General features: G+C 43.0%; 1 protein-coding gene across 1 annotated transcript; it reads right to left on the bottom strand.

Moving 5' to 3' along the window:
• Window positions 1–8,268: 8,268 nt before the first annotated feature.
• Window positions 8,269–9,233, bottom strand: LOC136068131 (uncharacterized). The gene is made up of 2 exons (XM_065774859.1): window positions 9,090–9,233; window positions 8,269–9,048 (listed from the first exon to the last, which is right to left on the bottom strand). The coding sequence occupies exons 1-2, from the start codon at window positions 9,231–9,233 to the stop codon at window positions 8,269–8,271; spliced, it is 924 nt and encodes a 307-aa protein (XP_065630931.1).
• Window positions 9,234–12,512: the final 3,279 nt, after the last annotated feature.

The raw sequence follows: 12,512 nt of genomic DNA, 5'->3' as shown, positions 1-12,512 counted from the left end.
AACCCTTTCCACTTGTTAATCAAGGAAAAGAAAGGCCGGCACCTATCCGCTGATCGAGAGATAAATCGATTTAGGGCTGCCGTCATCCCCGTCAGTTTCTGAACCTCCTTGGGGTTTCGAGGAGGTTGTAACTCATTAATGGCCCTTATCTGATCAGGGTTGACCTCGATTCCCCTGTGAGTCATCATATATCCCAGAAACTTGCCTGACCCCACACCAAACGAGCACTTAGCAATGTTCAAGCGTAGCTTGTACTTCCTGAGAACTTCAAAAGTGCTTTCTAGGTCCTTCACGTGCTCGGACACCACTTTGCTCTTCACCACCATGTCATCTATGTAAATCTCGATATTCCTTCCCAGCTGTGGCTCAAACATTCTCGTCATTATCCTCTGGTAAGTAGAACCTACATTTTTTAAGCCGAAAGGCATCACCTTATAGTGATAGTTGCCCATGGGAGTCACAAAAGCAGTCTTCTCCTAGTCTTCCTAGGCTAAGGGTATCTGATGACAGCCTTGGAACGCGTCCAAGAAGCTCATTCGGGGGTGCCTGACGGTGGCATCTACTAGCCGATCGATTTTAGGCATGGGGAATGGGTCTTTAGGGCATGCCTTGTTTAAGTCGGTGAAGTCCACACATACTCGCCATTTCCCGCTCTTTTTCTTCACCACCACAGTATTTGCCAACCACTCTGGGTAGAAGACCTCTTTAATAGCCCCTGCTTATTTGAGCTTTGCCACTTTTTCTCTGACTGCCTCAGCGTGTTCCTTAGACGGACGCCGAGGAGGCTGCTTCTTAGGGGTGATCATGGGGTTTACTTTCAAATTGTGGCATATAAATTTCGGATCCACCCCAGGGGCTTCATAAGCGTCCCAAGCGAATACGTCAAGGTTTTCTTTAAGAAGTTGCACTAACTCCTCTTTTTCCTGCAACGGCAATTGGGATCCGAGTTGAAAGAATTTCTCGGGATTATCCCCAATGATGACTTTTGTCAAATCTTCGCACCCTGCGCCCTGGTCCGGTTCTTCAATGGGCGATGACTGGTGCTTTGGTTGCTATAAGCCCCTGGTTGATGACTCGGCTCCTGGCTCGTGTTGAATAGCAGCCACTAAGCATTGCCCTGCTACGGATTGATCCCCCCGAATTTCGCAAACTCGGCCTTCGAAAGGATATTTGATTTTCTGATGCAAGGTGGAAGAAACCGCCCCTAGCGCATGAAGCCAAGGTCTGGCTACAATTGCCGTGTAGGGTGAAAAAACGTCCACAACTATGAAATCCACCGCCACCACCTCTAAGCCGGTCTGCACAAGCAGTCGTATTTGTTCCTTCGGGGTAACAACTCTTCCTTCAAAACTGATCAGCGAAGAATGATATGGTGTTAAGTCACTAAGTTTGAGGTTCAACCCCTTGTAGAGATCAGGGTACATTATTTCCGCAGCGCTTTCTTGATCAACCATCACCCGTTTCACATCGTACCCCCTAATTCTGAGGGTGACGACCAACGCATCATCATGAGGCTAGACAGTGCCCACCTTGTCAGCGTTCGAGAAGCCTAAAACCAGCTGATTATCAAGTTTGCACCTCTTTGGACCTTGGCCAGATTCCCCCGCAGATAACCGATCCACAGACAAGACCTTGGATGGCCAGGATCCTGTTCTTCCTGGGGCCGCAAAGATAACGTTGATAGTTCTCAGAGGGGGTTTCAGAAGATCATCCCTCCGGGAGTCCGCGCTCATCGAACCTCCTCGGCCGCTGGTGTGATGTAGGAGATGTCGCAATTTTCCCTCGCTGACTAGTTGTTCCAAATGAATCTACAAGTTCCTGCAGTCCTTAGTCGTGTGCCCATGATCCTGGTGGTATTGGCAGTAGAGATTGCGATTACGTCTATCAGGATTCCCTGCCGTCTTGTTCGGCCACTTGAAGAACGGCTTGTTCTTGACCTTTTCTAAAACTTGGTGGACTGGGTCCCTGAATACGGTGTTGACAGTCTGGGGATTGGCTGTTCCTGATTGCGCAGGAAAATCTCTCCTCAGTTTGCTGCGGTGTATCGATCCGACCTAAAATCCCTCCTTTCTAGAGGGATAACCTTCTCCTTGTCTTTCACTTGTTGTTGGTCTTCTTCAACTCTCTTGTACTTCTCAATACGGTCCATTAGCTGACGAATGTTAGTAACGGGTTTACCAGACAGGGATGTCCTTAAACCGTGATCGGTAAGGAGGCCGAGCTTAAACGTTTCCAGGGCCATTGCGTCAAAATTGCCCTCCATGTCGTTAAACATTTCCCAATATCTATCCGAGTATACCTTCAGGGATTCTCCTTCCTGCATGGTCAAAGACAGCAGAGAAGACAGAGGTCGGGCCACTCTTCGGCATGTGACAAATCGTGAACCAAAAGCTTGGGTGAACTCTTTGAAAGAGCTGATGGAATTTGGGTTCAGCCCATCGAACCACCTCATGGCAACTGGCCCAAGACTGGAAGGAAAAACCTTGCACATCAGTGCCTCATCCCTGGAGTAGACAGCCATCCTTTGGTTAAAATGACTCACGTGTTCCACGGGGTCTGTTTTGCCGTTGTAGATGGTGAACGTTGGTTGGTTAAAGCGCCGAGGAAGTCTGGCCTCTTCTATCCTGCGCGTGAAGGGTGACCTAAAAATTTGGTTTAGAGCCTTGCTCATGGCGTTGCTTCCAACGTCTCCGCGTGATGGACTTCTGCGTTGCCCCTCGTGAGGAGATTCCTGTTCATAGGTATAGGACTCGCTGGCTGGTGTCTTAGATTTGGGTTGATAAGTGACGTCCGACTCATCATCAGGGTCCTCATCAGAATACGAGGGAGCCCGTTTCCTCTTTGTATGGCGTAACTCCCTTCTTAGCTTTTCAACCTCCCACTGCAAATCTCGGTTCTTCTCTGCATGGGACATTTGGCTTCCGCCATGTGACTGGCTCTGACCAGGGGGTATGGTGTGCACGCTACCCTCGCGGTCTTGTCTTCGCTCCAGGTTAAGGAAAGGGTCCTCGTGCTGAGATGCCCTAGACTCCGCTTCTTGTTCACCGTGTTCAGCCATCACCTACTGTTGTCTCCACCCCTGCGCAAGCTCTTCCCACAGACGGTGCCAATTGTAGGGTCAGTTTTTGTAGCCCAAGCCCAAAGGATATGGGTTAAAGGCCTAACGAACCCAGAACAATGAATTTGTGAGAGTGGGCGAGCTGGGCTGGTTATGAAGCACAGAACAGTTGGCTAGGTTACGTGCAATGATGATAACATGAACTAAAGCTCAGATAACTCCATGAATGAATGTCCGAAGAGGTGTTTTATTGAATGAACAGTGATTACAACATTTAGAACTACAGTAGAGCGTTTCTCTCTCTTTTTCTTTTTCTTTTTCGGTTCCCCATTATCAGTGACCCTTCTTCTTTATATAGTGTCCCTTCCTATCATCTCCATCGTCCACCTGTTCTTCATCCGCGCATTTACTCAAGTGCATGTCACGTCATGTGTCTACTTTAGTTCTTTGTAAGTGGCGGTAGCTGAGGTTGCACTATTCAGGGGTCTTCTCCACATAAATATTGTGGACTTAGATTGTACCCGTCCACTTTGAGACTTAGGGTTTTCATCCTTTTAGGATGTTCCATCCAGTTTATGGACTTCAATTACATCCGTCCACTTTGAGACTAAGGGTTTTCATCCTCTTGGGATGATCCGTCTATCTTGTGATGATCCGTCCATCTTATGGACTAAATTGTGCCCGTCCTCTTTAGGACTTAGGGTTTTCATCCTCTTGGGATGATTTATCCATCTGGTGGACTTAGATTGTACCTGTCCACTTTGGGACTTAGGGTTTTCATCCTTATGGGAGGATTCATCCATCTTGTGGACTTAGATTGTATTTGTCCTCTTTAGGACCTAGAGTTTTCATCCTCTTGGGATGATCCGTCCATCTGGTGGACTTAGATTGTACTCGTCCACTTTGGGACTTAGGGTTCTCATCCTTATGGGATGATCCGTCCATCTGGTGGACTTAGATTGTACCCGTCCACTTTGGGACTTAAGTTTTTCTTCCTTATGGGATGATCCGTCTATCTTGTGGACTTAGATTATATTTGTCCTCTTTGGGACTTAGGATTTTCATCCTCTTGGGATGATCCATCCATCTTGTGGACTTATAATTTAAGTAAAAAAAACATAGTTGTGTCTGAATATTCTTTTTATTAATCTAAAAAAAAAACCATGCGTTTGGAGAAAAGTACTTGCTCCCTTGGGCTTAAAAAGGCATTTGTAGAAAGAATTGTCCGAAGTAAAAACTAGTAATAGTTAAACTAAATAATAAACTTGGAAATTAAATAATAAACTGGGAAATTGGGGAACGTCGATGTTCTTTATATCATCTCTAATGGTAGTACTTTCGTAAGTGCTCTGTGTTCCATGGGTGCTGCAGCATTCGTCCGTCCAGCGTTTCGAGATGGTAGGTGCCCCTTCTTTGCTATGATGTGATCCTATAGGGTCCTTCCTAGTTGGGGCCGAGTTTTCCCTGCGAAGGGTCTCTAGCAACGCCCATCACTTTTTGTAGTACAAGATCTCTAATCTGAAAGTCTCTATGCCTGACGTTGGAGTTGTAGTATTTTGCCATGAGATTCTGGTATCGCACCAACCTCTGCTCTGCTATTGCCTGGATCTCGTCCACCAAGTCTAGCTGAAGGCGCAAGGCCTCTTCGTTCTTATTTTTGTTTTAGTTCTCCACCCGATAGCTTGTGAGCCCAACTTTTGCTGGGATGATAGCATCACTTCCGTATGCTAGTTGAAACAGCGTCTCCACAGTGGGTGTTCTTGTTGTAGTACAGTATGCCCACAGGATGCTTGGTAGTTTGTCAGGCCAGACGCCCTTTGCCCCCTCGAGCCAGGCCTTGATGATCTTGAGTAAGGATCGATTCGTAACTTCGACTTGTCCATAGGCCTGTAGGTGTGCGGGCGATGAGTAGTGATTCTTGATACCCAGCTTCGAACAAAAGTCCCTAAATGCTTTGTTGTCGAACTGCTTTCCATTGTCGGAGACGAGCACTCTTGGTATCTCGTACTTGCAGATAATATTTCTCCATACAAAGCTTCGAATGTTGTTCTCCGTGATAGTGGCTAGGGCCTCTGCTTCCACCCACTTAATGAAGTAGTCGATACCGACTATCAGAAATTTTAGTTGCCTTACCGCTGTCAGGAAGGGGCCCATAATATCTAGATCCCATTAAGCAAATGGCCAAGGGGTCGTCATGGGGGTCAGCTCTTCAAACAATTGCCTGATGAAATTACTAAACCTTTGGCACTTGTCGCAATTCTTGACATAAGCTTGTGCGTCCTTTAACATTGTAAGCCAATAGTACCCTGCTCGAATCAACTTGTGTACTAAGGACCGTGCCCCCAAGTGGTTTCCACAGATACCCTCGTGGACTTGTCTCATCACGTAGTCTCCTTCATTGTAGGTCAAACACCTCAGGTACGGTCGCAAAAATCCTCTTTTGTATAAGACATCTCTAATTAGCACAAATCATGAGGCCTGGACTTTCAACTTCCTAGCAATGTCTTTCCTGTCTAGCAAAGTGCCAGATCTCAAGTATGTTATTAATGGCGTAGTCCAGTTGTTCCCAGAATTCACTTCCTGTACATTTGTTCTGTCATTAATAAGCAAGGAGATTTGGACAAACGACAATACCTGTTCGGGGACAAGTATAAATTCTGCAGAGGCCACTTTTGCAACACAGTCGGCACATTCGTTCTCCTCCCTTGGGATTTGAACTAATCTGACTTTGAGGCTGCCGATCCGATTCTTCACTTCTTCCAAGTACTTCTTCATCCTTTCATTTTTGCACTCGTAGACGCCATTAATCTAACTTGTTATTACTTGAGAATCACAATGTACGATCATGTTTTCAACACTTGCTGCCTTTGCAAGGTCTAACCCTACCACCAAGGCTTCATACTCGGCCTTATTGTTGGCCATGGGGAAGTCCAATCGGATCATGCATTCAATTTTATTTTCCTTCGGGGTTTGGATCACCATACTAGCACCTCCGGTTTGTCTATTTGAAGATCCGTCCGTGTGGATGCTCTATTGTCCGAGGACTTTCGCTCCCTTGCCTTCCAATTGAGTATATTCAGCGATGAAGTCTGCCACAGCTTACCCCTTTATCACGGTTTTCGGGCGATATTGTATATCAAATTTGCTCAGCTCTATTACCCATAAAGCCATTCATCTAGCAGCCTCAGGGCTGCTCATAGCTCTTTTCAGGGGCTGATTCGTCAAGACTATGATGGTATGGTTTGAAAGTACGGCTTGAGCTTTCATGCTGCAGTTACCAGTGCGAAGGCTAACTTCTCCATCTGGGGGTACCTCTCTTCTGCTCCTCGGAATGCCCTACTTATAATATAGACGAGTCATTGGGATCTTTCTTCCTCTCTTACTAAGGCCGTGCTGACCGCTGCTTGCGAAACTGCTAAGTAATGGTAGAGTTCTTCTCCTAGTTTGGACGGGCTGAGTAATGGTGGAGATGAAAGGTATTTCTTCAAGTCTTCAAATGCCTTCTGGCACTCGTTCATCCATTCGAACGATTTTCTTAGAGTGCGGAAGAATGACAGACATTTGTCCGTTGCTTTAGAGACGAACCTATTTAAGGCTGCAATTTTGCCATTCAAGCTTTGCAACTCTTTCACCGTCCTCGGTGGTTCTAACTCTATTATGGCCTGTATCTTTTCCGGGTTGACCTCTATACCTCTTTGGGATACCATGAAGCCCAAGAATTTCCCTGCCGTTACTCCGAACACGCACTTGCTTGGATTCAGCTTCATGTTATATGACCGCAAGGTGTCGAACGTCTCTTCGAGTTCGTTTAGGTGGTCATTTTGTGCAGGCTCTTCACCAACATGTCATCAACGTAAACTTATACGTTCCTCCCAATCTAATGCGTGAACGTTTTGATCGGCCTCCTTCATCTTGATTTGATTATAGCCCGAAAAGGCGTCCATGAAGCTTAGGAGCTAGTGTCTTGCTGTTGAGTCTACTAAAGTATCTATCCGAGGGAGGGGGTAGCTGTCCTTCGGGCACGCCCTATTGAGGTCCGTGAAATCGACGCACATTTGCCACTTCCCATTAGCCTTCTTGACCATGACTACGTTCGCCAACCAATGGGGGTAGTACACTTCTCGAATGAAATTTACTTCCAGTAGCTTCCTGACCTCTTCTGCTATCACTCTGTCTCGCTTATGCGCGCACACTCGCTTTTTCTGTCGGACGGGTGAATATGCGGGGTTTACATTCAGACTATGAACTATGACCGAGGGATCAATCCTGGGCATGTCCTCATGGCTTCACGCAAAGACATCTTGATTCATCTTAAGGAAAGCTACGAGGGCTTGACATATTGGCTGGCTAGCCAGTGTCCCCACTTTAGTCATTCGTTCAGGTCTTGATTCATCGAGTGTTATCTCTTCTAGTTCTTCAACTGGCTTTGCTATGGTCAGTTGCTCTTCTATGCACATAGTCTGTTGGTGGTCCTCCATCTCTAACATGGCAATGTAGCATTCGTATGCGGCCACCTGATTTCCTCGTAACTTGCCGACCCTATAGTCCGTAGGAAATTTGATTATTGGGTAGTACGTAGATGTTGCTGCCTTCCACGAGTTAAGGTTGGGTCGTCCGAGGATAGCATTGTAAGCAGACGAACAATTGACCACGAGGAATGTCACATCCTTAGTGATTTGCTGAGTATAGTCACCTATTGTTATCGAAAGCGTGACCATGCCCATTGGAAATACCCTTGTTCCTCCAAAATCGACCAGCGGAGCATTTGTTGGTATCAATCTTTCTCTGTCGATTCTCATTTGCTAGAACGCTGGGTAGTATAGGATGTCTGCTAAGCTATCGTTGTCGACCAACACCTAGTGCACATTGTAGTGCCCCACACGTATGCTAACAACAAGTGTGTCGTCATGTGGATGATGAAGACGTTACGCATCTTCTTCTGAGAACTCGACGATGGGGCTTTCCTTCCGCGCTATCTTAGGTACGGAGCTCGTTAGCTGGACGTTTTGGATCATCCTAAGGTAGGTCTTTCGAGCCTTTTTGGATGAGCCAATAGTCGTGGTTCCCCCTACAATCATCCTTATGTCTCCAATAGGGGGCCTCGGACACTCATTATCCCGTCGGAGGGCCTACTCTTGAGGATTTAGATCCGTTCTCTCCTTGTTGACGAACTTCTGCAACTTTCCTTGTTTGATAAGGGCCTCAATCTATTACTTTAGGTCATAGTAATCGGCCGTGTCATGGCCGTGGTCACAATGGAAGCGACAATACTTGTCTCTAGCTCGCTTGTTTGGATCACTCTTTAGCTTCCCTGAAAATGTTAAAGCTCCTTCGTCTTTGATCTGTATCAAGACTTGGTCTATTGGGGCATTTAATGGAGTGAAGCTTGTAAACCTTCCTCCCTGGGGCTTAGGGTGCCTTTCATCCCTTTTGTCTCCTGTTCTTGGTTTCTTCCGTCCTTGGTCCTGTCGTGCATCTTCCTGCCGCTCTCTCTTCCTAGGCTTTTCCTCCCGAGCCAGCAGTGCGTCTTCCGTATTCATGTACTTGGTGGCCCTATAGAGTACTTCTGACATGGTTTTTGGGTCGTTTTTGTATAAAGAGAACAAGAACTTACCCTTACGCAAACCATTCGTGAAGGCTACTACAAGTATCTTGTCATCGACTTCATTGATCGAGAGTGCTTCCTTATTGAAGCAAGTTATGTAGGATCTCAGCATCTCATTCTCTCGCTGCCTGATGCTCATCAAGTACGCCGTGGACTTCTTGTACCTATGTCCCCCGATAAAGTGTGAAGTAAACTGAGCGCTTAGTTCCTTGAAATTGCTGATAAAGTTCGGCGTCAGTCGATTGAACCATATCCTTGTGGGACCCTTAAGCGTTGTAGGGAAGGCCCTACATATGATTTCGTCTGCTACCCCTTGAAGGTGCATCAAGGTTTTGAAGGTTTCCAGGTGATCTAGAGGGTCCTTGACCTTGTCGTAACTTTCTATCTGTGGCATGTGAAACTTATGTGTAGGGGAAAGGAATTGACGGGGGCGGTGAACGGAGAGTCGGTCCGGTTGACTAGGTCATTAAGATTGCTGGACACTCGTCCCTTGAGGGTGTTCATCATGACCTCCATCTGTTCCTTCATCGCTTGCATCTCCGTGATAATAGGAGGTGGAGCCGTATCCATGAGGGATGAGAGGCTCATATGTTGTTGTTCTGGTCTGCTTAGGGCGTTGCTACCTTCAGGCCCCTCTCGATCTCTTCGCACAACGTTGGTACCTTCTTGGTCCTCCCTCTGATTGTTTGGTGCTGCATTTTTTTGGTGCAACTACTCTTCTAGGTCGCGGTTTTGTTTGGTGAGACGCTCCACAGTTGCGGTGAGAGTTTGGACCTGTCTCTCGAGAGCAATTGTGGGTGGTTCCTCTCCTTCGATGTCATTGGTGGTTGCCATTGAGCGAGTGAGCACCATGCAACTCTTTTGTCCGGGAAGCGTTAACACGGCTTATAAATTGCAAAGAATGAAACTTTCCCACAGACGGTGCCATCTGATGATGCCGAAAAATCACCAGTGAATCATGTGATACTCGCACATTCGGAACAACACCTGCACAGCAAGAAAAAAAAAAAAAAAAAAAGACCTTCATAGAGAGCACCGGTGTGGTGCCGGCCAAGTACCCTTCGAAGATCAAGTTAGAAACTCTTATAATTCTAGAGTGCTAGAGAGGGCCAATTATGCGTACCTTAATTTGTGAGCATATTAAGGCTTTTATAATAGTCGAAAATTGACCTATTTTCCTTGGAGTCGAAGTCCTTTCCTTATAGGAATCCTCTTGAGAAGTCTTAAACGTGATGGACAAGTCTTTTCCTTATAAAGAAGATTTTCATTAATGCGCGCAGCTTCTAGAATCCTCTTTGCGCTAGGATTCTATTTACTTTAAGATTCTATGGTGTGCGCCGCAAGTATTCCCATCTAGGGTTTCTGTCTGACACATGGCCAATTGATCTGTCTAGGTTGTGTCCGTTCATGATGGATCCATCCTCAACAGGTCTTTCACACAATGGGCCCATCCTTCATCGGCCCATGGATGAGGAATCGCCCAGCCCACTTTACTGGGATCCGTCAACTTATATTTTTCCTCTTCACTAATAGACCAATTAACCAATTTTTATTTCTCTTTCTATAAAAATACATATCAAATTAATCTCTATAATTTAAAAAGTAACAAATTAAACTCTAAACCTCAAACATAGTTAGTTGAAGTTTAATATGTTATTTTTTTTAAATCTCGGGAATTAAATTGCTACTTTTTTTAAATTATAGGGTTTACTTTATTACTTTAAAAAAAAATTAAAGGTTTAATTTATTAGTTATAAAATTGCATAATTTAATTTGTTATGTCTCATAACTTATAGGGTTAAATTTTTTTTTTTTAAGAGAATCATTGGACTAGCTCAAATATTTTGAGAGGAGAACTCTTTTTTTTTTTTTTCTTTTTTTTTTTTAAATAAGGAGAACTCCAATTTTTATTACTTATATTTTTAAAATGCTCCATATTTCTTTTTCTTTTTTAAGGTGGGGGGTGGGACACAAAAATTATCTTATTAAACATTCTTATAAGACATATCTCTCATAATTTTGGAGGAGAACTCTTTTTTTTTTATAAGGAGAACTCCAATTTTTATAACTTATATTTTTAAAATGCTCCATATTTCTTTTTCTTTTTTAAGGTTGGGGGGTGGGACACAAAAATTATCTTATTAAACATTCTTATAAGACATATCTCTTATAATATGTGTAGTCAAGCTCATATGTTGTGAAAATTTCATGAGATATATTGTTCTTGAATACACATTTTTCAAGACTCTTGATATTAATTTGAAATGCTTAAGAATTGAGACTCTTCCTACAAAGCAAATAGACTTCCATTTATTAGATGTTCTAATTCAATTAGTCCATTAATTTTTACTCTTATTGCCAAATTAGTTCATAAAATTTAATTTTTTTCAAAATTTTCTCTTGTTTTTACACTGGCCATTCTATGCAAATCTATTAACAAACAACTATACACTTTTGTTTTTTTTTTTTTTTTTTAAAGTAAAAATTAACATACTAAATTGAATTTTTTTTTTAAATAGATTGAAATTCGGTTCAATTTAGGAGTATTGCACCATGCAATACCACTTAGGCACTTACAAAAGGCTGAGAAGCCTTTAGATCATTTTTTTTATATTATAAATATTTTTAATTTTTTTTTTTACATTTTTAACTTTTTACTCACACATTTAAGTGTAATCACATGGTGTAATAGCTGATCCATTTTTTCCCCCCTGGAAACACCTGATCCAATTCCTTAAAAATCAATTGGTGGGACATGAACACAGTGGGCTCTGGTTTCATAACCTGTGCCCAAAAGGGCAAAAAGAAATCATAACAGTGGGTCACAAAAATTAGAGCAATATCACAAATAAAGAAAAAAAAAAAACCACACCATTGGAAACGACATAGATAACCCTCACTCTACTAAATGAAATTTTGACCACCAATGCTTAGTCCAAGGGTGTTATTGTCATTTCACATAAGTGCAGCCAAAGTTCTCAGTCTTTAATAATCTCATCCCAAATGCCACCATTTACAACTTTAATTCCTTTTAAAATCCCATTAATCAAAAAAAATTTATTTAATTATTTTTCTCAATTAATCTCTTGCCTAGGAAAATTATTTAAGTCCCCCCAATTTACACACCACCATTTTTCTCCTATGTTCACCAAAAAAAAAAAGGAACCAAAAGAACCAAAACAAAGAAGCCCCAAAATTTTATAAAAGGAAAGAGCGTTTCCTTTTTCAGACAATCAAGTGAAAACTCGAAATTATCAAAACCTCGTTCGTTGGTTCTTATCCGAACTCTCCATTTAAGGTAACTGCTTTAAGGTCTTGTTTGGACACAGAATCGAACTATTTTATTTAATTTTTATAAACCGATTGTTCAGGTTCTTCTGCATGTGTACCTTTTGATTTGAGATCTTTATGCTTTTTTTTTTTTTTTGCTTTCAAAATGTACCCGTACATGTGTATTTATAGGTGCTTTTTTTTCGCATTATGGATTCGGCCAGCTTTACCGTTGTAGCAAAATCAGCTTCTCTTTCACTTTGTTGAAGCAAATCCACCAGGTTCTTCAAATTTGTTTTCTATGTTTTTGTTTTTTGTTTTATAGGTTTGTTAGTTTTGTGTTTATAGTTGAAAGTTTTGTGTTTGGAGTATGGAGATTTTTGTTTCAGTTCGTGTTGTTGATGCTATTATATAACTTACAGTGTCTTGATTTATACACATATGTCACATACCTTGGAAAATGTTATAATTAATTTGTGGGATTCATTTCTTTGTTTGTATTTCTATGTGGGTCGTGTAGTGTATGTACTAATTCATCTAATTTAATCTAAACCCATGATTTTGCTTTGAATGAGAAAA

This window comes from Quercus suber, unplaced genomic scaffold, assembly GCF_002906115.3.
Source record: "Quercus suber isolate HL8 unplaced genomic scaffold, Cork oak 2.0 scaffold_7, whole genome shotgun sequence".
Taxonomy (NCBI): domain Eukaryota; kingdom Viridiplantae; phylum Streptophyta; class Magnoliopsida; order Fagales; family Fagaceae; genus Quercus; species Quercus suber.
The sequence above is the reverse complement of the archived record's forward strand: the minus strand, read 5'-3'. Positions and strand labels throughout refer to the sequence as shown.

Bases quoted from the DNA above. Each gene is read 5' to 3' on its own strand.
- LOC136068131 (XM_065774859.1), bottom strand. From the start codon at position 9,233: ATGGATACGGCTCCACCTCCTATTATCACGGAGATGCAAGCGATGAAG. The intron at 9,049-9,089 runs GTCAATTCCTTT...CACATGCCACAG, and splicing joins ACTCTCCGTTCACCGCCCCC to ATAGAAAGTTACGACAAGGT.